This window comes from Excalfactoria chinensis, chromosome 13 (assembly GCF_039878825.1).
Source record: "Excalfactoria chinensis isolate bCotChi1 chromosome 13, bCotChi1.hap2, whole genome shotgun sequence".
Classification (NCBI taxonomy): Eukaryota; Metazoa; Chordata; class Aves; order Galliformes; family Phasianidae; genus Excalfactoria; species Excalfactoria chinensis.
Window position 1 is genome coordinate 10,345,769 of NC_092837.1, and position 26,311 is coordinate 10,372,079.

The 26,311-nt window shown below is 43.5% G+C and overlaps 2 protein-coding genes across 8 annotated transcripts in view; one reads left to right on the plus strand and one right to left on the minus strand.

Annotated features, from left to right (window-relative positions):
- Positions 1–1,459: 1,459 nt before the first annotated feature.
- Positions 1,460–19,352, plus strand: CCNJL (cyclin J like). Of its 5 annotated transcripts, XM_072348654.1 has the most exons (7): positions 1,460–1,502; positions 1,589–1,684; positions 2,044–2,177; positions 10,374–10,584; positions 14,989–15,288; positions 16,105–16,264; positions 17,004–19,352. In XM_072348654.1, the coding sequence occupies exons 3-7, from the start codon at positions 2,169–2,171 to the stop codon at positions 17,449–17,451; spliced, it is 1,128 nt and encodes a 375-aa protein (XP_072204755.1). In that variant the 5' UTR covers positions 1,460–1,502; positions 1,589–1,684; positions 2,044–2,168; the 3' UTR covers positions 17,452–19,352. The 5 variants fall into 5 exon arrangements, with proteins under 5 accessions (XP_072204755.1, XP_072204754.1, XP_072204752.1 ...); XM_072348653.1 differs by having other exon boundaries at positions 1,497–1,684; XM_072348651.1 differs by lacking the exons at positions 1,460–1,502; positions 1,589–1,684; positions 2,044–2,177 and adding an exon at positions 3,050–3,762.
- An 883-nt stretch (positions 19,353–20,235) lies between these two features.
- Positions 20,236–26,311, minus strand: part of FABP6 (fatty acid binding protein 6) — a 31,782-nt gene continuing 25,706 nt past the window's right edge. For 2 of the 3 annotated variants that reach the window (XM_072348237.1, XM_072348236.1), the window contains exons 5-7: positions 25,485–25,660; positions 23,609–23,698; positions 20,237–20,362 (exon numbers count right to left, since the gene is read on the minus strand). In XM_072348237.1, the coding sequence (XP_072204338.1) occupies positions 20,309–20,362; positions 23,609–23,698; positions 25,485–25,660 (320 nt within the window). In that variant the 3' untranslated portion in view covers positions 20,237–20,308. Of the gene's footprint in view, positions 20,363–23,608; positions 23,699–25,484; positions 25,661–26,311 lie in introns of all 3 variants that reach the window. The other variant, XM_072348235.1, reaches the window with a different exon arrangement.

Sequence of the window (26,311 nt, forward strand, 5' to 3'; positions counted from 1 at the left end):
CAGCATGCCAGGTAAAAGCAGGCAGTGCAACACCCGCCTTCAGTGATCAGCTAGCAATGATGGCTCAGCTGCTTCATCCCGTGGTTCCTTAGAAGCCAGCATAGACACAGCTGTAAAAACACAGACACAGGTCCTCTCCATGGGGGCAAAGGCTTTCATCACCATGTGAACTCCTCTCTGACACCACAGGGCTTTCTCCTTTCCACCTTCATCCCCAAGCCATGCAGTTCACTCCAGCAGGGTAAGGCAGAGCAGAGCCTTCCAGTCTCCATCATATCTTCCCTCAAGGAGGCCAAGGAAGACCCAGGAGCACCTGCCTTGTGCAGCTGTGTACCATTTACCTGGCTGTGCTCTACTCCCCTGCCAGGGGATGTTTCTGCCCTTGAAGCAGCCCAGGCCCAGCAGCAGAAGCTGCAGCATGCCCTCTGGATGACACAGGCCTGTGACTGCAACCTCACAAATCCCCATTCCCTTGCCCCTAGGTCCTGGAGCACTAGCCCAGCCCAGAGACACAAATGCTGGCCTGGCCCTCACATGCAGCACCAGGGATTTTACTGTAGGGAAAATAATAACAGGGCCATCACCCAAAAGCTGCTCTAGTACTGCTATAACCCAGTAATTACCTCAGCTCGAGGCATTTTCAGTGAGCATGTGCTGGAGAGGCTGTGTCCACAGGTGCTTGACAGGGAGGGAACCTTCACAGTGTTTCCTATTTCCACATAAGCGGGTGACTAGAATGAGGAACAAGGAAGTCCCCATGCTTCAGCTATAGCATTTTCAAGGGGATATGCAGAGGTGGGGGCTGGCTGGGCATCAGTTCTTGGGCACAGAACTGAGGTACACCAGGCTGCTGTGAAGCAGAGGGCCCACTGACCCCCCAGCATTTACTGCAGCCAATGCTGTGCCCCCAGAGTCACGGATCTCAATGTTTTGAGGTGAGGGGAGACTCTCTGCAAGTCCCACCACAGCAGTGAACACTGCTGAAGGAAGAAGCCCTGTTTACATCAGGCTGCTCCTAGCTCTGCTTCCTTCTTGTTTGCTTTGTGCTTGCTTCAGATCCCTTTGCAAGCCTACAGAATGCTACAACTTAGAGAAAGTTAGGCTGACAGAAAGACTAGGTTTAACAAGGTGGGTCATGTGGTGAAAAATGCATGCTGATTGACAGAGCTACAAAGGAGCAGGGTAAAGCAGAGAGGTAGGAAAACACAGATAAATACAGAGAACCAGCAAGAAGGAAAATCAGTTCTTGCGGTAGAAGAAAACCACCACACTCATTTGAGTGAAAGCACTCAAACAGGCTAAAATTATCACTCAAGCTGTTGCTGATACAATCTGGCTTTGGGGCTTTGGTGAAAAGTGGAGCACCTGAGTGGCATCAACTTGGGCTGCCCACCTGGGGAAGGAGGAGCCCTGTGGGGATATCTGGGCAGTCACCAGCAATCCCTTCTTAAGCTCACCCCTTGATGGGCACCAGAGCAGCTCTCTTTTGCCTCTGGTAGCAGGTGGGGTTGGGTGGCTGGAGCTGCAGAGCACAGCTATGGGCTCTGTGAGTGGGACTTGATTCAGAAGCCTGTTCTTTTCTACCAAGAGTACTCCAGCTCCTTGCTGATTGATGCAGGTGCAGCCTCTGCAATGCAGCATTTCCACTGTGTTCTTCCTCAGCTGAAGCCCACCGTGCCAGCAGGTAAAACACAGTTACCTGAGCCCTGTTTGTTAGGCTGAAGGCTTGTACCTTAGCTATTTTCAGGTAATTTTGTTCAGCCTGAATGCATTCTATTGCTATAGCATCCAGAATGGTGGGATAGTGGTAAAGCTGCTGATCTCCTCAGCTTAAACTGATTCTTAAAGAAAACCTCCATAGTGCTGATGATACCGCTGACTTAAAACTAGGCGTACATCACTTAAGTCTTAGTGGTTCTCCCTGTGCTTTACCCAGCCATGCCTTATTAATAACGATAAACGTTCTCTAAGTGAATGTGAGCTCTCAGTAAGTCTATTTACTTTGGGAGTTCTCCTGGGATTTTTCTTTTTGTTCTTTTTCAGACGGCTTGCTAAACCATTTGCAAGCTTAATACATGCAGTTCTGATGTGGCTGAGGACTGTGTTTTAACGTCGGCTGCACCTGTTAACAGCAGAACGTGTTCCTGTCCTGAACGGGTCCCGTTCAGATGGAAAAGGTACATTGAGGCTGTGCTCAATTGTTTTAGAACAATATTATTCAACAGTATTAAAGTTGAGAATAGTGTTGAGATGATATAGGGGTAAAAAACTAACTAACAAAAACTGATAGCAAATGAGTACATCCACGTGGGTTATTTGTAAGCAAATGCTCAGACTGCTCTTCAACGTGTTTTGCGTTCAGTTTTAAATGAAAAGAGAGGGGGGAAAAAAGTGGTTTCGTTGCTTAAATTAGGGCACTCGAGTATTTTGTTTAAGGGATAGCGGGGTAATTGGATGTACTTGAAAGAAAATAGGAGAAAATTGTTTCTGACGGACACTTGGTGGCAGCTTTTTTCTGCGGTTTTAATGGCCATCACCACTTAACTGCATGGCTTGGCTTTTACAGCAGGGCCATGGCAGAAAGCTGACCATAAACAACTGGGGATGTTCTCACCGAGATAACGGCTCCCCAGGAGCACTGAAATCAACAAAGATATTAACTGCGATGGAAGCGTGCAGGTTTTCTTTTTCTTTCCTTTTGGAAACCAATGAAGAAAGCATTTCATGAGGGTTTGTTTGTTTAGCAAAGTCCTGTACAGAATGACAGGCAGACAGAACGCCCCAAAAACTACTGCTGAAACTGGAGTCTAATTCCCCAGAAGGGAAAGCTGCTGCTTGTCTGGGAATTGCTCGTGGCAATTTCATCCTGAGCAGATCAGCCGTGTGGTTTTGGTACAGGACAGACTGTGGGACGATCTTTTAATAATTTACTTATTTATTTTGGCTTGTTAGAATTGCTGAAACAGCGCTGGGAAACGCATGGGGGGGGATTTCATCCTGAAACTCCCATCGGACGTTAATAGCCCTCTCAGAGGTCTGGGAACGAAGCTGTGTGGTGCCTGGCAGTTTCCTGGGCTCTTTGAGCATCAAGCTGGGATGTAGAAATGGACCCCGCGGCAAAACGGTGACAGCTGGGCTGAAATTGTAGCCAGGCCACTGCCGCCTACACGCCCCGGTAGCTAAAGGTGAGGCATCTCGAGTGAGGAAGCACAGAACGAGGACAAAGCCAGCGTCTCCCGTTTAAAGCTTGAGGACACGCTGAGCGCTCGCCGCTGCCAGCACGAGGAGCCGGGCAGCCACGTGCCGTCGGTGCCGCGCTCGCGGGGCGGGGGCTCCGCTCCCCCCGCGGGGCCCCGGGAGCGCGCAGGTGCCGCTGCCGGAGGCACGGAGGGGTCGGCGACGTCCCGCCGGGGCGGGCAGCTGTTAATTACAGCCCATTAACCCCAGAGCCGCGCTGGCGGACGGGCGGCGGTTCTCCCGCTGTCTTTCTTCCCCTTCTCTCCCCTCTCGGCCGCGGGGCTTCCGCCCGCCCGAGCCGTGCCTGCCGCCGGGCCGAGCCCCGGCTGCGGAGGAGGGCGGCCGCAGCGGTCAGAGCGAGGGGGGTGGGGGGGACGGCGGAAGCGGCTCGTCCGCTCTGTTGTCCGTCTCGGTGGTGCCCCGTCTGCCTCCCAGGGCTTTGTCTGGATGGGAAGAAAAAGGATGGAGGAGCAGTGGTGGAGAGGGGAGCTGGCGGCAGACATCCATCAGACCCTGAGGACGAAGGTTTGCTCTCGCTTTGTTCCTTTCCTTCAGCTTTGCTCTCCGTTGTGCCCCTCCCCAGGAGAAGAGCTGTGCTGCGGCGACCGCGCTGTGCCTTCAGCGGGGCTGTCGGGAGCTGCTCCCATCGAAACTTGTTCAAAGTCAGCCCTGAGCGAACAGCAGCCTGGAGATACCCGCAGCTCCTCGGTAGCTGTGACTGTGTAACTTAGCCGGGGTGGGGATTTGTTCTATTAGACGCTGGGAGGGACGCCGGTGTTGTCCTGCGAAGGAAAAGCCAGCATGTTGCAGGACCTGGAGAAACGGCTTTGCTTCTTTGCGCACAGATAAGCGCTAAGACTTGGGACGTCGTGCCTGGGCGGGCTGTAGGGGAGTGGGCATACGCACAGACGGGCATGCAAAGCTATTTCTAGAAGTTCAGCGTTGCTTACGCATTGATTGGAAATCCAGCTGTATGTTTTGCAATAAGCAAAGCAGTCAGGAACTATTTTTAAGACTTAGTGTACTTTTACTGAAAGCAGGTAAAACTAAAGCTGCTGTTTCTTCAGGTAGATTCCCAGCTCAAAGTGAACCCTAAACACAGGTGGTTGAGTAGCATGAAAGCAAGTCCACAGCACGTAGTGACTGCCTGTGTGTAACGCAGCCTGAAGTCAGTAAAGCTATAGCTAACAAAGTTACCCTTTGGATGTTCCTTACTGCCGTGCAGCAATAAATGGTGTCAGGTGATGCCATGTGCCCAGGTTCTGAGTGGGGCAAGAACGGCTGGCATCCAGTAGTGTTGGAGTATCAATATCCTTATTGATACTGGGGTGCGAACAATTAATGCAATGGTACCTTCAGCATGAGTGACTTCCCTGCTTTAAGGTGCTTTTTGGAGAGTCATAGTGAGGAACAGTCTGTCTTGGGTCAGAAGAAATGGGTCTTAGTTGGAGCATGCGAGTATGATAGGAAAGTTGCTTAATAACTGTCAAGGAGGTTGAAATGTATGCTGCAGGCTGTCCTGCTTCATTAAAGTATATATTTAAGTCTGTTTAAGGTGAGGAATGAAAAGTAATGCAACTCTTTTCCTAGCGATTGAGATGCAGATTGAAACAACCATGTTTTTATGTTAAGTGCACAAGTGTTATTCCCTCCCCCTTGGGTCGAAGTTCTTGTTAATCTCTTTAGAAGTTGGCTGCTTAGTGACAGATACTGTGCACTGTTCTGATGGATGACAGCAGATGCTGAATGTGTGGGCTATACCTGGCTTCTCAGTCAGGCAGCTGAAAAATGCTGCTTCCCAAAGGCTCTGTCTAAACGTGGACTAAATTAATAGCCCCTGAATTGTCCAACTAGTGAAGTATCAGTGCTGTGATAACGTAGGGCCATTGCAGAAATAGGTGCTAATGGAAAGGTACTGATTGGTCCAGGCTGCTGCCCCACACTTGAAAATCTGAGCTTTATGAATGGAAATGGAACTCCTGCAGCACAGTTACGTAGCACTCTTTAGTAGCTCTAGTAGGATAGTTAGGAGCTTTAGTAGCTTTAGTAGGATATGTTCATTTCCTGCAATTAATGAGAATTACTGGATCTGTCTGCATTTCCCTTTTTATTCATCTCTTGTGGCTTCCCAGAGCAGGGCCAAATCTTGCAGGAATTTTTAAGTATTTAAAAGGTTAATATTGTAACTTGAACTCTTTGAAGGCGGTCCAAGTGTCAGCCCGGAGTTACTTTCAGACAGGTGAGGAGTGCTGATCCCCTTCCTGCTGAGAGCAAACAGTCCTTTAAGTGGTAAATATGTCTGAGTTCCTCTAGGTGAAAGCTCCTCCACACCTGTCTCCCACCTCCTCTTGGGCTTTATTGAGAAATGCTGTTTACAGCTGTGAAGTGTTTCTTCTTTGACATGCAGCTCTTTCCTCAGACCAAGTCCACAACCTGGAGCAGGACTGTCATGCACAGAGCTTGTTGTGCTCCTGTGGGGGTGCCTTTTTCTTCACCATGAGCTCCCCTCTTGCAGTTCCAAATCATCCTGTGAGAAGCAGTGCAGGAAACTGCTGAGGCCGTGTTAAAGGTTGTTAGAGAACAAATTTTTCCTCTTCTTGCATGCATAAGTGCCTGTGTTTCTATCCTCCTATTTTCCTTGAGTTCTGCTGAAGCACCAGGTTTGCTTGACCTGTTGCTGGCCTGAAAGTCGTGATGTAATGGGCACTGTTTTGTCTTCTGGCCAGTCCACTGATGTCCTTGTTATTTTAAAAGCTTGTGATCCCTTCAATACTAAAAGAGTGCTGATGGAAGTCTGATGTGCTCAGATCTGCCTGGCACTGCCCGAAGGTGGGATTGGTGCAGACCACATGGGCTGTGCTGCAGAAGAAGGAAGGCAACGGGGCACAGTGCAGGTGGTACTTCTGGTGTGGGGTTCATTTTCTTTTTCTAAGGAGCTCTAGATGAGAACTTCAGGGGTCCCAGATACCTGCGGGCATTCAAAGAGGGTGTGGACTCTGTCACTTCAATTACTCAAGAGGATAAAGCATCAACCTTTCATTCTAATGAGCTTTTCCACTTTGAATCAGCTGAAAGAAAAAAGGTGTTAGAGGCGCTGAGGTTTACTAATATCAGGCTTTTCCCCAAACTGGCAGGTCCAGCAACAAAAGCATAATCTGCTCACTTCAAAAGCTAGATTACTTCAAACGAGTGACAATAGCATTACTGGCCTCTGGCTGTAACTTGCTTATGTTGTAGATGGTGGCATATGCATAGAGCTGAAAGGAACAGGTGTTCTAAGTACATGGTTATTCATGACCTTTTTCTTTCCTTCCTCCCTTCCAGTTGGAATTTCGATTCTTTCTAACACTTCTTTCTCTGATCCTTCACAGATCGGTTGCTGAGTTCTGAATGCTTTGGGTTGTGTAAGAAGGACTTAATGAAACGTCTGATGAAACACCACAGCGAAAGGCAGGAAGCGATACGTTTTTCAAGCACAATAGCAGTCTGGTGTTCCCTCAGATGTTTCAGACTGTTGTAAGGGTGCTGAAGGGCAGAATAAGATCAAAATGATTGTAAGCACAGTTGAAATACAGTCCTGGTCTGATGCTTTTTTCTTCTTTTCTTTTTTTATAGCATCTTAGTAGTATGATGGAATCTTCACTTAAGTGTCTACACATCACAGTTCACACTGAATCCTCTACTGACCTTAATCACTGTTACTTTGAACAGGTATAAAGGTTGGTCTGTGTTACAGGACAGCACGGCTTGTGCTTGCCCAGGCAAAGCAAGGGGCTGTTTTGCAGGCATTTACCACACATTTTTGCTGTGAGAGGAAATGCATCCTGCAGGCCATACCTGAAGAGTGCTTCACTGTCACTTATCTTTGCCTTTCTTTGAGCCTGCATGGCTGCAGGGAGTCAGGGGATGCTGCGTGGTTCACCTCAGGGGAGAACAGAGTCAAGCTGAAGTACTTAGACATGATAGAAAAGCAGTTTCAGTTAATAACTTTATGAATATCAGAACCTGAGGAATGTTTGCCACAGAGGCTCATTTTTCCTTTGTCAGGAAGCTTGTGAGTTGGTGAATTTCACTTTTGTTCTGAGAGTTGATCGTTATTAGTAGGAGTTATTACTATAATGCCACATCACTTGTTAAGTTCTAACTTTTCTGCCGTTTGTCAGTTTATTACTGGCTTTAAATGTGGGGAGGAGTTGTGCTGAAAAGAAATGGGATGCAACTTCTTGCTGTGTTGAACACTCAGACACTGTGGTGTGGTGCTCTGACCACACTAAGTGCTGGACTGGAGCAACTGCTGTAGGGGAGCTGGACGACATCATTGTGCTCAATTTCCTTCCTCTCCTCTTCAGTTGTGGTTGGCTAATCTAGCTCAAGAAGCCTAAACTTCGTGAGGTTTGCTGACTCTGCTTCTGTGAAGTCTTGTTGCTCAGCATCTCCTCCAGGATGGCTCTGAAATGTTTGCTCAGCCCAGTTGTGAAACCAGCTTACCCACAGGTGAAGTCTGGTTCTTTGGGTCAATGAGCCGTGCAGGAAGCAGTCAGGTTACCTCCTGGGAGCTGCCTGCAGCCTGGCTGCCCTTCAGCTGTGACTGCTGAAGATTTGTCATCTTTAGCACCACTTAAACATGTTTATGCTGATTCCCTTCTAAAAGAAGGTCAGGTCTTGAAGCTGATAGGAGCTGGCTTATAATTGCCTTTGCCCTTAAAGCTGCTTCTCTTTCAGCACACGCACCACCTCGTCCATGCAAACTCTACTTATCTCAAAACATGACAAGTGGCGATCATCCTAAATGCTGTGTGCTGCCTGCATGGAGGCTTTTAGCTGAGAGGCACTGACCAGCAAATGTTGAGGGAGCTCAGTTGGTCAACCCCGAGCCACATGGGAGCCCACGCTGCCATGCTCAGTGTTTCAGTGCGTTGACTGCCAGCAGCCACAGCCAGGTGGTGGAGGGAGATAGGAGCCAGCAGGCTAAGGCAAGCAGCAGCATACAGAAGGACCAGCACACAGCAGGACTCCCAGCTTCTCTGTTGCTTTACTGGAGATGGAGGTAAATTCTAAGCATTGGAAATTATTCTATAATTGCTTTCTGAACGATTTTCTTCAGAGTCTCATAGCTGCTGGTTGTGTACCAGTTTCCCCGAAGTAACAAAGGCACTCTTTGTATTCAAAGTGGTAATTCTTTTTTTTTTTTCTTGGAGAACTGATGCTAAATAATCCTGCTGGGGGAGATTGATGGAAAGGAACGCATAAGAATAGCCATGTTTGCTTCTCACTTTGTGTAGGAATTACATACTTGCCAACCACAACTCTGGTCCATACAGCAAGTTTCATATCAAATTCACATGCTGAGCTTTGATATCTCTAGAGAGCATAATTTTGCTGGGAGATCTGTCTGTTTTGACAGCCCAAGACATTTCAAAAAGTAGAACTAGGCATTTCTATTAGGCAGAAGGAAGCAAGATTGTTTCAGAGATTGAATTTCCACCTGATCTTATCATAGCTTGGACTCCATACAGTTTTTAACACAAATGCAGTTATTTTTTTTTTTACTGTTGTAAGTGATGAGCTTGAAACGATCTCTTCCAGAATGCTCAGACTGAGTATACAGTGAATTCTTGCTCCCGACCTGTGTCCTACTGATGGCTGGAAATCCTGCTATGTGAGGTGGTTGTGGTGGTGGGCGTTATGGGGTGTTTCTGGGTGTAAAACAACATGGGGGTCGTGTTTCATTGCCCCTTCTTTATAAGGTGTTACTGCTGGGGGATTTTTTTATAATCCCCAGGTTTCAAAGGGCTTCTTGCCAGTCCTCAGCATGTGTCTGTTCAGCCCTGGGGGGAGGGGGGGGGGGGGGGAAGGCCTGGTAAGCAATCATCTGTAACAGTGCCCAGCTTGCTGTCTTTGTGAGCTGCTTCTTGGTAACCAGCCTTGCTGGTTTCCAGTCATGTGCACCCCTCTGAGCCTGACTGCAGCTATATTCTCCTGACAAGCTGAACCTTCTCATGGAATGCTTCCTCCAGCGAGATGGGAGAGCGTGGGCAGGCACTGCTCCAGCTGTGCAGGGAGGTGCCCTTCTGCAAGCAGCACACCAGCGTGGATGCTTCCTCTGATCTCATCTTTTCAACTCTGCATTTGTTCTGTAGAATTACTGCTCTACATACTGCTTTGTCTTCTGCTATAAGGCACGTTTATCTTGTAGTGCTATGCAGCTTCTAATTCCTTTCCAAGTGCATGCAGTGCAGAAATGATCTAGAAGCAGAATCTGAATTACTGAGATGCACCACGCTGAAATAGTTTGTTTCCTTTTATCTGTGCCTATTCACGTGTATTCAGCCCACCTTGATTTTAGATCTGGCTGCTTAACACTAAAGTGGCATTAGTTTGTGGGTGTTCCCTAGGATCTTTACTCCCTCCCTCACACAGTGGCTACAAATCTGTGTGAAACGCTTTCAGGTGAAGCATGGGCAGAACAAAAGCTTCAATAATTCTGCCTTTAGAATCAAGATTTCTATATCCCATATGGAACAGTTTGCAAGTTCAATGGTTAGCTTTTATACCACTGTCATACATCAGCATGAAAAATGCTGAATTTTGCCAAAATTAGAAGTCTCCTGTTATCTTCCTTGTTAATGTCCACTTTTCTTATTGCATCTGTGCACAATGTTGGTGGTTTTTGTTGCTGTTTCATGCTACAGAACCTGTGGGGTGCGTGTGTTGGATGGTTTTTGATATAGGATGTAGTAAGTTTGGAAGGGGCAATATCAGAGAAATTTATCTAGCCTATGAAATGGTACTTAATAGCTCAATTTAGGTGAAGAAAATGATTAAGTCCTTAAGGGATAGCTCTCATGGCCAAGATGTTCAGTGTTCTGTAGAAAGCAATAGCAGGCAGTTTGTTCCTAGATGAAACTACGTGTTTAATGCTTGTAGGGAAAGTGCATTATGGCCAAAGTACTAGAAGTTAATTGACTGTTAAACATGCACTAACTCAGCCCTGATTTCCACGTCAATCACAGTGCTGTGTTTGCTACCTGTTTGCCATAGCAGGTGGAGGGTGTTTGGGATTCCAGATGATGCAATGGGATATTTCAGTACTTCCACTTCAGTACTATTTACTCCCCTCTCTCCCATCCCTGTAGGAACTTAACCTGCCTCTATATAAGGCCCATTCACCACAGATTGGGATGCGCCGTTACTTCATTGATCTCTTGACCGTCCTCAGCAATCGTTGCAATCTCTGCCCTACAGCCCGGCATCTCGCTATCTACTTACTGGACCTCTTCATGGACCGCTATGATATCACTGTCAAGCAGCTGTATGTCACCTCATTTGCTTGTCTTCTCCTAGCAAGTAAGTTGGCTCCTACTTACTGCAGCTTTTCTTCCCTTCTCTGAGCAGATGGTTGTTCTCTTTGCATATCTTAACACAGAAAACTGCATGGTAACCACTTCCAGTCGTTTTCTTTATACGTTTAGATGTAGTAATGAGGTTGTCGTGGTTTAGTGGGAAATACTGATGTAGGTGGATGGTTGGACTGGATGATCTTAGAGGTTTTTTCCAACTTTAGTGATTCTGTGATGTCCTCAGTAGGTATGTTGATGGTACTGGAATGCATGTTGCTTGTTCTGGGCTCCTAGTCATTGCTGTGTAACTCTGAAATTTTGGGGTTGGCATCCATTTGGCAAACGACCTTGAATGTTTGTGGTTAGTATTTTCTCGGAATCTCTGCAGGCAGTGATGTGCAAGTGGAAGAAAGTGAGGCTGGTGCCTCAAAGAAATACAGACTTGCAAACTCTGTTTCTAGGTTACAAGGAAATTATCCTGCCATATGGGAGCCAGGCAGAGCAGCACGCTATTGTTGTAGGCAACAAAAGTTATGCAAACTGCAGCATTGATGGCTGGAAACTGCTAGGCATATCGGTTAAGGTGGGAGAAAAAAAAAGGACCCAGAAAGGATTTGTTGAGGAAAGAAGGTGATATTGTGTATTTATTGCTCAGGATACAAGTTTACTAATGCTTTTCCTTGTGGGGAATGCCCTAAAGGGCTTTATCTGCAGAGATAATGGTAAAAACGAACTATGTTTTTGATAGTGAATGATATGGATTGTTGCTTGCTCATGTTGCAGAAAAGTCAGTGTTAAAATCAGAGGAAAGAAGAATAGAAATAGTTTCTGTAGGTGCATTTTTATGGCAGACTAAGTGAGGCTTAGTCTGGAAGAGCTGTAGAAGTTCTACTTACCTGAACCTTTGATGAGCTCCTACGTGCTAGAAAACGGGCAGCAAACTATCCCAGTTGAGAGGTGCTTTCTTTCTGTTACCTATACTCTCTTTTTTCCTCAAGAACACTCTATTTTTGTATGTGTAATTTTGTAACTGCAAGATGCCTCACAGCAATGCTGCTTTATTCTGCAGGGACGTGGTTGAAAGGAGCCATCAGGAACAGAGAACAGGATTTTCTTAAAACCTGGTACTTTCGAGTATTCTCTCCCATCCATCCCTGCCATAAAACTGGTGCTTCATCAGTTCTTTCTAGTAACTTTTTGATTCTCAGGAAAGATTTCTAGCTATAACTTCTATTTGCACTGTTGTGCAGGTGGGACGGCAGTGGTGCCCTCAAGCTTGTTATGAGTTGTCAGATGTAACAGTAAGATCTTGGGTAGAAGGCTGCACAACTGGCTTATGTAGCATCTAGGATTTAAAATGAAACAAAGTTACATGATACATGATACAAAGATACGTGAACAGCATTCATGTATCCTGTTATGGAACCATCCTTTATAGGAAAGGGAAAAAGCCTGTAATTGTAAAGCTAGCTCTCCTACCAATGCGTAGAAGCAAAATGCTGAAAATTGAAGCAAAGCAGCTTTGCACAAAATTACTATCTAACGCTTTGTGTAGGTGAGGTTTTAAATCTGGAGACTCTTGAGAGTGTAGTAAGCTGTTGTCCATTGTTTGAGCCACACTAATGTGCAGTAAGGCCTTTCGGTTTATGCCAAGTGGGGATTCCTGAATTTAGTTTATTCTCAAATTGATAAGAAGTAGAATAAACGGTATATTGTATTCACCTGACATTTCTCATTATAGCAAAGAATATTTAAGAATATTTTGGGTTTTTTTCTTTTCTTTCTTTCTTTCTTTCTTTTTTTTTTTTTTTTTTTTTTCTTTTTTTTTTTTTTTTCCTTTCACTGCAAATGCAATAATTAGGGCTTCCTGCAAATAAGTGCAAATAAGGAAGTGGCCTATTTGTTCAGCAAAGGATTGCAGCAGAATTACTCTTCAGTCTGTAGCAAGACACTTGTACTTATTAAAACATTTATTAACATCTTTTGAGAGTAAACTATCATCTTTATAAGATGAGTGCTGAATGTTTATCAACAGGTAATTCTGCATTATGAACACCATTTGAGAAAGCCTGCTTTTTCTTTCCGATTGTTTCCTTAGAGAAAAGCAGGAGGTTAATGGCAGTGTGCAGACCACAAGCAAAGTGAGGTGTAGTGAGAGGTGACATTTCTGATGTAATTTTGGGGCTGTGGGTTTTCTTTCTGTTGTTGGAGGACACTGAGGGCAGTTGTGTGAGTTCAGAGAAATCGTTGTCAATTGTTATTTAGCTCTCCCTGATCTGAAGAATCTCAGACTTCTGTGTGTTTTTTTTTCCACCTCCACCTACCAACTTTGTCATCTGTCTTTGGGCACACAACAGCAGTGTTCTCATGTCACAGATCACAGCTGTCTTTTAGTTAGCTGGAGCTGATTTCTCTTGCTGTGTTCTAGAAGAGCATTTTAACTGGCTCATCAGTTTTCCCACCTAGGAAACTGGATGGTGACAGCGCTTCCTACTACAGTAATAATTGCAAGAGATGAGGGAGTGGGAAGATGATGCTTCTCTGAACAAATTGTGTTGGCAGCCAAATTGTGTTGGCAGCCCGGACTTGCTGCAGTTGAGAGGAACATGGGTGTGTGTCCCTGGAATCATCTAAGTGTTCTCTAGTTGGAATATGTACGTTTCTTCTGCTGGGTTTGCACTGTGAGGTGACTGGAGATGATATTGGGAAATTCCTGCCAGGTACATTAGCTCCCCTCCCCCCGAATGGCTGTGAAAGCTTTGAAGTTTACTGTCATCAACAGTTATTTCCTCTGTATCAATTCTGAAGATGAATGGTAATTGTTCATGGTAATCTGAAGGTGAACGGAAACCCATCTGGGGAGGAAAGGAAACGTTACTGGAACAATTGATGTCACATTTTAATAAAAACCACAAAAAAATAAGTTCTGTTACTTGTATACAGTAACTGTATTGTATGTTTCATATATGGGCTCAGGTAAGCCCAAAGGTTGGACACTCATGGTCTAGTGAGCAGGAGCAAAGCGGGTAAAGCCAAGCTCTTTTTGGTGGTGCCCAACATCAGAACAAGGGACAACGGGCACGAACTGAAACACAGGAAGTTCCATATGAACGTGAGGAAAAACATCTTTACGCTGAGGGTGACAGCAGTGGAACACGCTGACCAAAGAGGTTGTGGAGTCTTCTCTGGAAGTATTCAAAACCCAGCTGGACGTTTCCTTGTGTAACCATTGCAGAGAGACTGCTTTAGCAGGGGTTGGGCTGGATGATCTCCAGAGATCCCTCCAAACTCTGTGATTCTGTGAAGTCAACAAACTTTGCCCTTTTTTTTGACATAGTACCTTTCTAACACAACCGTGCTGACAATCTGCTCCCCAAACCATGGTCTGACATCTTGAAATTCCCAAGGCTGAGTGAGAAAGATGGAAGGACTTACAGAACTCATAATGACAGCTCCTTGGTTTGGTAACTCTGCATTTAAAAAGGCCTCCTTAAGTTTGCAGCAAAGGAACTCTTTGTTACTAATAGGCAAAATCCTGGGGGTAGCAGATCTGCTTTTAGTTTTCTTTATTACTTTTTTTTTTTTTTGTCTCTTTTGAGGACAGGAAAGATCGAGATCACGTTTGTCTGCACAAAATGACAATATTTTATAGCTACTCATGGAAAAACTGACTACTTCTAGAGATTACTGCTGTTTCAATAGCCTAGTAAATGCAGGTTAGAAAAAGGCGTGGTTTCACTTAGCTATTTGGACTCTAAAAATGCATGCTCTCAGCTAATCTTATGGGAATTATTTATGTTAATAGCTTGGCTACAGTGGACTTCTAGCTTTTCAGTGACCCTTGTTGATCAGGCCTTCAAGACAGGATGGATCAAAGAGAAATTATGAAGCAGCGAGGGCAAAGGTGGTGGTGCCTGAGGGCTTTTAATGTCTTCTGTTTTGTAGCGTATGCGTTTAGCTTCCATACCTAAAGGACAGTGTTCATACCCAAAGGAGATTTTTTCCCCCTCAATATTAGATCATTTTATTTTATTTATTTTTCCCCCATACTGCCTTTATTCTTTATTTCTTTCAGTTCTTTATTTTCTTTCGGTTTCATTCAATGCGTAGCTTGAGATGAAGAGCTGCTTTTCTGTTCTCTGTTCTGCTAGTAATGTGGATATAGGAACAGATAATGGGAATGCAGAGCCCAAGTTACCTTGGTATGAAGGCCTCTTGAAATCTGTTGTGAAACAAGGGCATAAACTATCATATTTCTTTAATCTAATACTGAAATCCGCTCATTGCAGTCAGCATACTTCAGGTCTTACTCATTTCTGGTAGCATTGCAGAGTCCAGTTCCTACCTCCAGTTCTATGAATTGTTCATTAGTGTCTCTATGAAAAGGTAGAAATGGCTTCTTTTTTGATAGGTAAATTTGAAGAGAAAGAAGATCAAGTTCCAAAATTGGAGCATTTAAATAACCTGGCATACATGTGCAATGTGAATGTGGTATTGAGCAAGAAAGATTTGCTTAGAATGGAAATGCTGCTTCTAGAAAACTTCAACTGGAACCTGTGTATACCAACGGCAGCGCACTACATTGACTACTACCTCTATGCATCTATTGGTGAGAATGACCTTCACAACGGCTGGCCGATCACCTCACTAACCAAAGTCAAAGCATTTATGGAAAAATATGCGTATTATTTCCTTGATTTCTCAGTGCAAGGTAAGAGATTTAGTTTACGCTAGAATGATCGTCCATTTGGCAAAGGGCAGAAGTCTGAAAGAGAGAAGGGTTTTAAAACCTGTCATGATGTGGACTGCACAAAATTATCTGTGCAGACTGGTGTCCCACTTGGCAGTTGTTTCAGGTGGCAGTTGGTTGTCTTTCCCTTGCAGATTAGTCTCATCTCTTCTCAGAAATATGGGAGAGCCTATTTTGTTTTTCATCTTAGAGCCTGCAATTGGAAAGACCATCAGAAATGGTTATCTGACACACAGTGTGAACTGCTGTCAGTTGTAGATGTGACCGTATGCAGTTTTAATGCATGTTTGGTGTTTTTTTTTATTTCAGTTTTATTGTTGAGATTCTGTGCTGCTGTGATGGTATGATACGACATATTTAGGCTAACTGAGCTTATATTGTTTTGCTTTGCAGCACTGCTTCCAATATCTGCCTGTGAGAGAGGCAATAAACAGCTGTATCCTTAAAATTTCAACGCTAATGTAAATGTACGTGACTGTCAGCAGCGGATATCAGTTCACTTGACACAAGTGGAAAAACTTTGGCATAGTTGGTCTATTTCATATATTTCATAGCTTTTTTTTCTTGGAATCAAATGCCTCGAGTCACCAGTAGCACAAAGCCTTTCAGTAAAGCTTCATCCAGTTTTGACTGAATTCTCATTGGCGTGAGTTTCTACTTTGAGATGTGTGGAATAAAGATGAGGATTTAACTGTGTCTTACATTGCCGTGTACTACTTAGTAGGCTCACTGCAGTGATCAGTAAGAGCAACCTGTGCCATTTTTATTCCTTCATAGACCACAGTTTCCTTCATTTTCGTCCATCTCTGATTGCTGCAGCTTCTGTGTGTGCCTCACGCATCTGTATGCAGATCTCTCCTGCCTGGACAGCACAACTTGAATTGCTCACGTGTTACTCCTGGGAGCACCTTGCCCAATGCATTGAAATGATGCTCATGTAAGATCGAAATGCAAGTAATCTGTTGGCGTTATTAGCAAGTTGTTAATGCTTATTTGAAACAAACAAAATATACACAGGAAAAAGGACCTGCTATAGCTTGATTATAGCTATTGATGTAGCTGTCAAGATTATCATGGTATTCTCTACCTTTAGTATGGGGAGAGGAATGAGAGGAATAAAATGGAAAGATTAGATCATTTTACTAAATACTGTTTTTTTTAACAGTATGTGCATTGCAGGAGGGTACAATTTATTGTTCTTTTTGTCGTGTACTAGTCAGTTATTGGCTGTCTAAGACACGGATTTCCCAGTTTCACCGAGCAACTTGTTTCACTGATTGATCGCCCTAATGATTATCAAATGCATGATCGTTTCTTCCTGGTACCTTACAGGGTTTTTCCTGTGTTTCTTTTAGCTGTGCACTTTAATACTTTGCAAGTACCCACACACACTGTCTTAAGAAAATCATGCTGTGGACCTTAAGGTCTCACAGCCTTCCCTAGCGAGTGCAATTGTAAACATATTTGGGATGCAAAAATTATTCATAAACCTTCTTAGGACATGCAGATCTCACCAGAATAATTAGAAATTAACTGTGAGCATGTGAACTATTCTACATATCTGTGGGCAAGAAGCTTGATGGGTGGAAGTTTTGGAATATATGAAAACTCTTGTGATTTTTTAAATATTTTTTTATTATTTTTCCTGTTGATGAATCTTAACTTATTTGTTTCAGATATTATGAGAACGACATCAAAGAAGCCAGTAGCATAAAAAAGGAGGTAACAATTCACCATCAGCAACAGGAAGTAATGGAAAGCCTGAGACATGAAGCCACTGCTCAAGTTCTGTTTCAGCAATCAAGTTACCATCCTTTATCCCAGCATTCAGCTCGTCTTTCCCAGTTCCAGTCACCAGTGCAGGATTTGTGCTCTGCTTATCGTGACTCCTTACAGGCACACAGGCCCAGCACTCTGCTTGCTGGGAGTGCTGACAACTCATTGCACTCCTATGCTGCCCTTCAGGCCAGCCTGCAGCCGTCTGCCCAGACTCTGCATGTCCAAATGCCTATTGCTGTGCAGGTGGCCTTAGGAACGGAGCCCAGCCGCTGCATTTCCATGGCTTATGGTAGTAGTTACTTCAGCGGTTGCCATTCCTATCCAGCTGGGTGTTTTGATGGATAAATATCAGTGTGAGAAAAAGGTGACACGAGTGAAAGCTGAAGAAAAGACCCTGTGAATGATAAGGAGTGTGTAGCTGAATGAGAACTGTGAACGAACAGAATCCTTACGTCTTACTCATCCACGGGACATGGATCTGGATCTGTTGATCACTGGAAGCTGGGTGCCTTTGCCAAGGATTGTACCTTTCTCTCTTAATAAGAGAAATAGAAATGCAGTAACATACCTCATGAAATGTAACTTTAGAAGGCATGTGCAAAGCAAACCCTGCGGAGATTACTACTTTCTAGTCCTCAGTTAGTGACTAACCAATCTGAACTGGCTGAGAGCTTGTGTTAAAGTCTTATTTCAGGCTATAAGAGCGTTCCTGGAATTTCTGGTTAAGTAGCAATGTTCTTGGAGGAGGTTATTTTAAACAGAGTGCTCTCTTTCTCTCCCAGGGATGTGTCTTTTGAACAGTGGCAGCTTATACTAATGGAAGCTTCTACAAAGAGTATCCTGCAATGTGGATGCTCTTTGTATCCGCAGAAGTTGATGCATAGAACACTTCAGTTTTCTTTGACCTGGAGTGGCAGTACAGGAGTAAGACTGCGCAGTAAAAGGGATAAAGGCTGGAAGACTATCAAATAATCTTTGTCTTAAAAATCATCTTGGGAACAAGATGTGATGCTACTGAACTGAACACAGAACACCGCTCTGCCTTTGCTTATTTGGAACAAACAAAAACAAATGGAAACATTAAAAAGCATAAACGATCTTAGAACTTAAACATGCTGCTGCTTTTTGAGACTGGAGATTATAGTGAAACTGTTTACAAGCTCTATCAGGGATTTAATGTTACTTGAAGAAATCTTCTTTGAAAAACTCTCAAAAACTTCATCCCCTTCAGTTATTTTGTAGTTTGGGCTCAACGGTTTGTGGCAGTAGTTCAATTTTAGGACAGAGAAACTGCTGGTAATGTGGGCGGAGAGAGGGAACCAGTTAACTTTGTTGGGAAATTGGTTCAGTTGCAGCACTAGGCAATGCTGACTTAGTTTCCTTGAATATCACCTTGGTTCCCTTGGCAAATGTAGCCAAGAACGAAGTGCAGATCGTAGTACTTAGTAATGAGATGCACCTACTGTCAGATACCCAAATGTTTTCCTTTCAATTGAGATCAGAGAAGATTGTTTAGGTTTTCATTTGTTTAACTGCAATGTGGATATTTACAAGAAACAGACTTCTGAACTGTGAGACTTTTAGTTTTGACACGCAACCGCTGTCATGTTTTTCTTCGAAGGCAATACTGTTGGACTGTCCCTTTTTCCTGAAGGATCTCAGGACTGCAGTACAAGTAATGTGCAATATGCTTTGACTCAGAGCAGCTTTTCCGAGTCATGTGTCAATGTTGTTTTAAATTATATTTTTCAGAGACTTGTTTTTAAGGATGTTTTAAGGTGGGGGGGGAGAATTAGCCTGCATGCTGATGTGTGCTTTTGTAACTGTCTTCTGAGAATGCAATGTTTGGTGTTAAGCAAATGATTTCCTGCGTTCAGCAGGGCAGGGGCATTTAATTTCATTTACAAAAGGCACACTGTAAATGAAGAGGCATTTCTCTTCAGAAATGGATCTAGAAGTGTATAGAACTTACTTAGTTCATCTTTGATTCTTCTGGTTTTGTATTCATATTAAACTTTATTTTTAGAAGCTTTTTGTGTATTCTATAATTAATTTGTCACTCTGCAGAACTACTGAACAACACAACTGTGGCAGTACTGTTAGTACTGTTGTATGGTTTTTCTTTGCTTCTTATCACCTCTCTCTTTTGGGTCACATTCACTGTTATGCTTTGGGCTGTGAAAATACTTGTAATGTTTCCAGTGAAAGCTTCCAATAAATAAATACAGATGAAGTGCTCTGTTAAATTTGCTACTGTTTTCTCCTAAGTTTTCAGGAGCTGACAAGGAATGGGTCTGTACCTTAAGAACTCTTGATCTGAGAACTCATAATGGCTTACAGAACAGTGGTAGGCCAGTGCCATGAAATACTGAATAGGAGAATGCAGTTGTCAGTCATTTCTTCTGGTAACTGTATTTTAAACAAGAATTATCCATTGGCTTCTCTAGCGTTGTGCCTTTGTAGCACCGGTGCAGTTGAGGCAGATTTTGTTCAACAGCAGTCTTGGGAAAGTATGGAAAAGATTTCTGAGAACATAAGAGTTGGCCTGGTAGTGTTTTGGCTGACACTTCTTTCCAGCCTGCTTTATGTGTAGGTGAGAGTTCCATTCACTTTCTAGACATACAGATTTTGAAGCGACTTCTTTTCCCTCTTGTGAAAACTTGGGAATAGAGAACATAGAAGAGTTCAGACTCTTTTACTCTGATAAAAACAATGCTGATTTACTGGTGAATATTTTAATGAAAGTCTCTAATAATGATATTTCCAGTCACTCAGCATGACTGTGACAGGAGCTGCCTTCCCTTTCCTCAACAAATGTTATGAAGTTCAAAATGAGAGTTTTATTGTCCAGTTCTGACGACTCTATTTCCCTTTTAAAGCAAAGTTAGCATCAGTGGAAGATAACAACTGAAATTACTTATTCTCTGTCTGTCAAAGGACCTTCCAGCAGGGCTGACAGCATTAGGCCTTCAGACAGCTGTCTATCTATGCAGGAGGCAAAATGTCTGTGTACTCCTTTATGGGTCAGCTTTGCAGCCCCCTGATTTTTGCTTTTTATTAGTGGTGTAAGTTAACCTTTGGTTTTCAAATGTGAAGGATTGTTCTTCAAAGAAAAAGGGAGAGCAAAATAGGATCAGGAAGTTTTTTATTTATTTGTATTGCTGCATATTTCTGAGTGTACCAGAGGGCTGGCTTTGATGCATTAAGCAATCTTTTTGCTGGTTCTCTTGTAGACTACTCCAGAAGAAGTAGAGATCTGGAATAAAGAACATACCAAAACTTGGTTGAACAGGGTTTTTCACAAATGGAAAGAGCTATTATTAGCTTACACACAGTCTGCTGTTTACTGAAGCAGATTTACCCTTCAGTAGAATATACATGAACAATAAGCTAAATAAAATAGCCTACTCTGATCTGAAATACTATTTTGGAAGACGTGGTTATCACCAACTCCAAGTTAGTATCAGGTTTTTAGACAGATGATTGTTCTCCAAAAGCAATAAATGACAACATCAACTTATAGAATCATAGAATTACTCAGGTTGGAAAAGACCTTGAAGATCATCAAGTCCAACCGCAGCCCAACCAGTAGCCTATCTCTTAAAAAACAACCACGAAACAACACCACAACAACAAACCTCTGCTAAATCATATCCCTGAGTACCACATCCAAACGGCTCTTAAACACATCCAGGGATGGCGATTCAACCACCTCCTTGGGGCGCCCATTCCAGTACCTAACCACCCTTTCTGTAAAGAAGTTCTTTCTAATATCCAACCTGAAATTGCCCTGGTGCAACTTGAGGCCATTTCCCCTCGTCCTGTCACATGTCACTAGTGAGAAGAGACCTGCCCCACTCTCACTGTAAGAACCTTTCAGGTACTGGAAGACAGCAATAAGGTCTCCCCTCAGCCTCCTCTTCCTCAGACTAAACAGCCCCAGCTTCCTTAGTCTCTCCTCATAGGGCTGATTCTCCAAGCCCTTAACGAGCCTCGTTGCCCTTCTCTGGACCTGCTCCAGTACCTCCATGTCCTTCTTGTGCTGAGGTGCCCAAAACTGGACACAGTACTCAAGGTGAGGCCTCACCAATGCCGAGTACAGGGGCAGAATGACTTCCTTAGTCCTGCTCACCACACCATTCTTAATACAAGCCAGGATGCCATTGGCCCTCTTGGCCACCTGGGCACACTACTGGCTCATATTCAGCCAACTGTCCATCAGCACACCAAGGTCCTTTTCCGTCTGGGAGCTTTCCAGCCACACCTCCCCAAGCCTGTAGGGTTGCCTGGGGTTGTTATGACCAAAATGCAGGACCCGACACTTGGCCCTATTGAAACTCATTCCGTTCACCTTGGCCCATCGATCAAGTCTATCCAGGTCCCTCTGTAGTGCCCTTCTCCCCTCAGGCAGATCAACACTCCCTCCCAGCTTAGTGTCGTCTGCGAACTTACTGAGGGTGCACTCAATCCCCTCATCCAAATCATCAATGAAGATGTTAAACAGAAGCGGCCCAAGCACCGAGCCCTGGGGGATGCTGCTTGTGACCGGCCGCCAACTGGATTCCACTCCATTGACCACAACTCTCTGGGCCCGGCCATCCAACCAGTTCTTCACCCAGTGGAGCGTGCGCCCATCTAAACCACAGGCAGCCAGCTTCTCTACCAGAATGTTATGGGGGACAGTGTCAAAGGCCTTACTGAAGTCCAGGTAGACCACGTCGACAGCCTTTCCTTCATCTACTAAGTGGGTCACCTTGTCATAGAATGAAATCAGGTTAGTCAGGCAGGATCTACCATTCATAAATCCATGCTGACTAGGCCCGATCCCTTGGCTGACCTTTAGTTCGTCCATGATGATACCTGAGATTATCCTTTCCATAACCTTTCCAGGCACCGAGGTGAGACTGATGGGCCTGTAGCTGCCAGGATCATCTTTCCGGCCCTTTTTGAAGACGGGCGTCACATTTGCCAGCCTCCAATCCACTGGGACATCCCCAGTCAGCCAAGACTGCTGAAAAATTATGGACAGTGGTTTGGCGACCACATCCGCCAACTCCCTCAGAACTCTAGGGTACAATCCATCCGGCCCCATGGACTTATAAACATTCAGCTTTCGAAGTAGGTCCAGAACCATCTCATCACAGATCACGCAAGGCTCGTTTTGTTCCCCCTTCCCATCTACCAGTGTAGGGGGCTGCGTTCCCAGGGAGTTACAAGCATAGCTATTGAAGACAGAGGCAAAGAAGGTATTAAGTACCTCAGCCTTGTCCCGATCCTCAGTGACCAAGTTGCCCTCAGAATCCAACATTTTCCTTAGCCTTCCTCTTGGTGTTGATGTGTTTATAAAAACATTTAATATTCTCCTTAACCTTAGAAGCCAAGCTCAGTTCTAGCTGCGCCTTGGCCTTCCTAATTTTCTCCCTGCACAGCCTCACTACAAACCTGTAATCCTCATAAGTAGCTCCCCCATTCTTCCAGAGACCGTAAACTCTCTTTTTGTTCTTTAGATCAAGCCAAAGGTCTCTGGTCAGCCAGCCCGGCCTCCTCACCCGTCGGCTCATCTTTCGCGATTTTGGGACAGTCAGCTCCTGCGCCTTTAGGACAATTTCCTTCAAGTATTCCCAACCTTCCTGGGCTCCCACACTCTCCAAAGATACCCCCCAGGGCACCCTCTCAACCATAGTCCTAAGGAGGTTGAAGTCCGCCCTCTGGAAGTCCAAGGTGGCAGTTCTGCTGCAACTTCAGGGATGGTAAGCCCCTTTCTTGATTAACTACTAGTAATAGTAATTTAAAGTACGTTACTCTGTCAAAGTACTCAGACATGTATAGCAGACACAGACACAACCCACAAGTTTGGAAGACTTTTGAGAATCAAATTAAGATCTACATCTGCCATGTGACCTTTCCATTGATAAAACAGGACATGATTCATAATTTAAGCTCTTTCAATGTTTTCTTTCCAGGAGTAAGGCTGAAAAATAGACTAGGATCCTACAGAAATGCTGTGAGGATTTATAACATGTTGAACTTTTTAAAGATAAAGTTAATGACAGTTTGCACAAACATAGTTCAAGTAGCATGTGAAAAGCTTTACATATTATTTCTTGTTCTTTAGGCATACATATTATGTGAATATATGTAATAAAAACACAGCAACTCAGGAATATCTGAAGCTGAACACTCCAGCCTCTTACAGTTATGAAACTGTGTGTTCTGTGTATATGATACAAGACAGAATATATATATAACTAAAAGTTTATTTGGTGAATTTTGGATTAGAATTTTGAGAGATTATCCAGAAAAGAGGAGAAAGTTAATAAACAGTTTTGCTTTACTTTTTTTAATGTATTTTTCTGAACTCAAAACTTTAATATATATAAATATATACATATAAAATATATAATATATATAATTTATAATAATATAAATATATACATATATAAATATATACATAAAAGACTAGCAGTCCTAAACAAAATAGTCTGGATACTTGAGAACTCACCTCAACGAGCTTTCCTCCAGAAATCTCTGCAGTATGACGATAGTTGGGAAAATCAGCTACTATTTTCCCACCTTCCATTTTAACTGTTGCCTGTAATAGACAGAGGTTTAATGGCCTCCGAACTTATTGACATTTCTATTATCAGTTATGCAACATACATACTTCATGCTTAAAGTTTCTCCTTTAAAAGAAGGAAAACTTGTCTATTATATACACAGATTCATCAAAAAGACGAAAATCTTTGTGCTTTAGTTCCTAAATAGAAGCATACCAAATTTAAATAGAAAAATGTTCAACTAACAATACCTCTAAGTTCCATACTAAGTCACAAACACAGCTCTAAAAGCAATCTTACTACAGACTACTTTCTGAGTCATCAACACTTTGGGTGGTTCTTTTGTTTTGACCTTTGTAGGGTAACTGTTGATTCCTGGCCTGAACCACTGGTTGAGCACCTGGGAAAGAGACCTGGGCAGCCCTGGGAACACAGGTGAAGGCAATTCAGCTGTGTGAGCAGAAGGGCTGCACCTCTCTTAGTCCTCATTTAAGGGCTGACTGGCAGTAGGGAAGGATAAGATGGAGATTCCTTCTTTGTGGAGTCTTTCCTGTGAGCTCATACCTTCAGAGACATGTGAGCACTTTTCTCTTTGTAACACGATTCCGTTTGTGCTAGTCCCTTTGCTTCTAGACTCCTGCATTGCCCTTCTACCATGTCGACCTTTCTGACAGTAACAACAGTGAAGTAAAAAGTGTAAGTTGTTTTTAAAATACCATTCTGAGATGGTAAATAGCTGGCTGCAAACAGCAGAAAAGTGACCACAAAAGAGGAAATGGAGAGAGGGGCTCCAGTCTCTTTTCCCTGGTAACCAATGATAGAACAAAAGGGAACAGCAAATAGCTGCATCAGCCAGATGATTCTGTGCTGAAAGGCAATGGTTTCACTGCTAAGGGTCATTTATCTTGGCTCTGGTTTTAGATACTTAGTAGGATTTGGACTGCTAAAGATCCTAAGGCCAAAAGGAAGGCAGTATTTGTAATACTTCAAGACTGTATTGTAGACTAAGTAGAACTATGTTTTGTTCCACACATCAGGCTTCAAAAAGGTTTCTCAAAACCAAAGACAAATGTTCTTTTTCTCCCCAAAATAATTAGAATGGTATGACTGAAAAAGCATTCTGGAAATCATGCAGTGTTATTGCTATTCTCATTTTGTCAGAGCTCCCCAAGGCAACTGATCATTTTCCTGTCTCTTCAATATAAAGCATTTTTCTATTAATTTAAAACCATCCATTCAAATAGGTGAAAAATGAAAAAGGTAATAAAGCAACCATTTTTTGTAGATTTTGTCCAGGTCAGGTGCAGATCAGGTTGTAAAGTCTTATCTCTAGAGGCCACTTCCAGTTGCGAGTAACTCTGTGCTTCTGATATTAAGGATGATACACAGAGATTTATTAATTTTCACTTTACATAGTCCTCACCCAGTTTTAGGCAACTTAAGTGAACAGCACAGCCAGGCTAAGGACCACAGCACAGCTCTGAGTGTGCTCCTGTTGTATAGTGGACAGTGAGGACAGCTGGCAGCCAGTTTGAATAGGCACTAAGATTGCTTGAGTCACAGCAAGAGTAGATGCTCTTCACTTTGCCATCATTCTTTACTAGTTAATAGTTTTGAAGCTCCAGCCCTTATCAAAATGCAGTCCTAGCTCTAGATATTTTGCTAGGACAACAAGAAATGGGGGAAAAAAACCAACATATGTATATATATGATGTCCGAGCTATGACAGAAGTAACAGGATACAGAAGATGTCACCAAGACACATCTAATTTTCACCCAACAAGTGAGACAGCACAGAACTCAGCAGCTAAATTAACGTACCTTGAACTTTCTACCACCCATTGTCTCCATGTCTGCTTCCTTGTCTATAGTGAATGAATTAGTCGTGGTGCGTCCTCCTGGGAAATGCTGAGTCCAGGTGAAATCGTTTCCATTCTGCACCACCTCGGTGACTATTTTGCAGTTCCTCCCCATTTCGATCTTGTCAGCAGGGAGACCTTAATAAATAGAAAAATGCAGCTTATGAAATCTAATATCAGCTGTGTTTGAAGTAAAGTGTGTTACTAGGATGCTTGTACTCAAACACTGATGTCTGAGTGTCTGATTTGTGTTTGTGTTTAAATTAGTCATAGAAAGAAAGATGCAAGGAAATCAATGCATTTGCTAAAACTATAGGTTTTGGTCTTGATTTTTCCCCCCAGCTTCTGCTTAGGAATGATACATAATAAACACGTAGATAGAAAGTATATATATATGTCTGCATCTCTCTACTTAGGCTACACGTGCAGATATGCGAAACTTCATGTGAATGAATTAGTGGCTCTGCTATACAGCTGTGCGTACCCACTTACTATTTGCATTTGCTTTTTAGATAAAGGACTACAAGCACTGAACTTATACACACAGATCATAGTGCTCCTAAGAGATTTTCCAGGGGTGATCTCAGACACAGCCTTATTCACAGAAACCTGTTCCAGTGTAAGACTGACAAGTATTTTCATACTTAAAACTTACACTAATGAATACTTAGGACAGAAAAAAAAGTTATTATTATTATACTGTAAACGTCTTTGCCCTTTATTCTGTTGCTACTGAAAAGGAATAACTATTTCTGTACAACTATTTCTGCAGATAACAGTGCTGCCTGC

What these genes read in the sequence shown, in the direction of transcription:
- CCNJL (XM_072348651.1), top strand. Translation starts at nt 3,685, where the DNA reads ATGGGAAGAAAAAGGATGGAGGAGCAGTGGTGGAGAGGGGAGCTGGCG. An exon ending in TGCTTGTCTTCTCCTAGCAA is followed by an intron (nt 10,585 to 14,988) that starts GTAAGTTGGCTC and finishes CTTTTTTGATAG; the next exon opens with GTAAATTTGAAGAGAAAGAA. An exon ending in TGCATTGAAATGATGCTCAT is followed by an intron (nt 16,265 to 17,003) that starts GTAAGATCGAAA and finishes TATTTGTTTCAG; the next exon opens with ATATTATGAGAACGACATCA.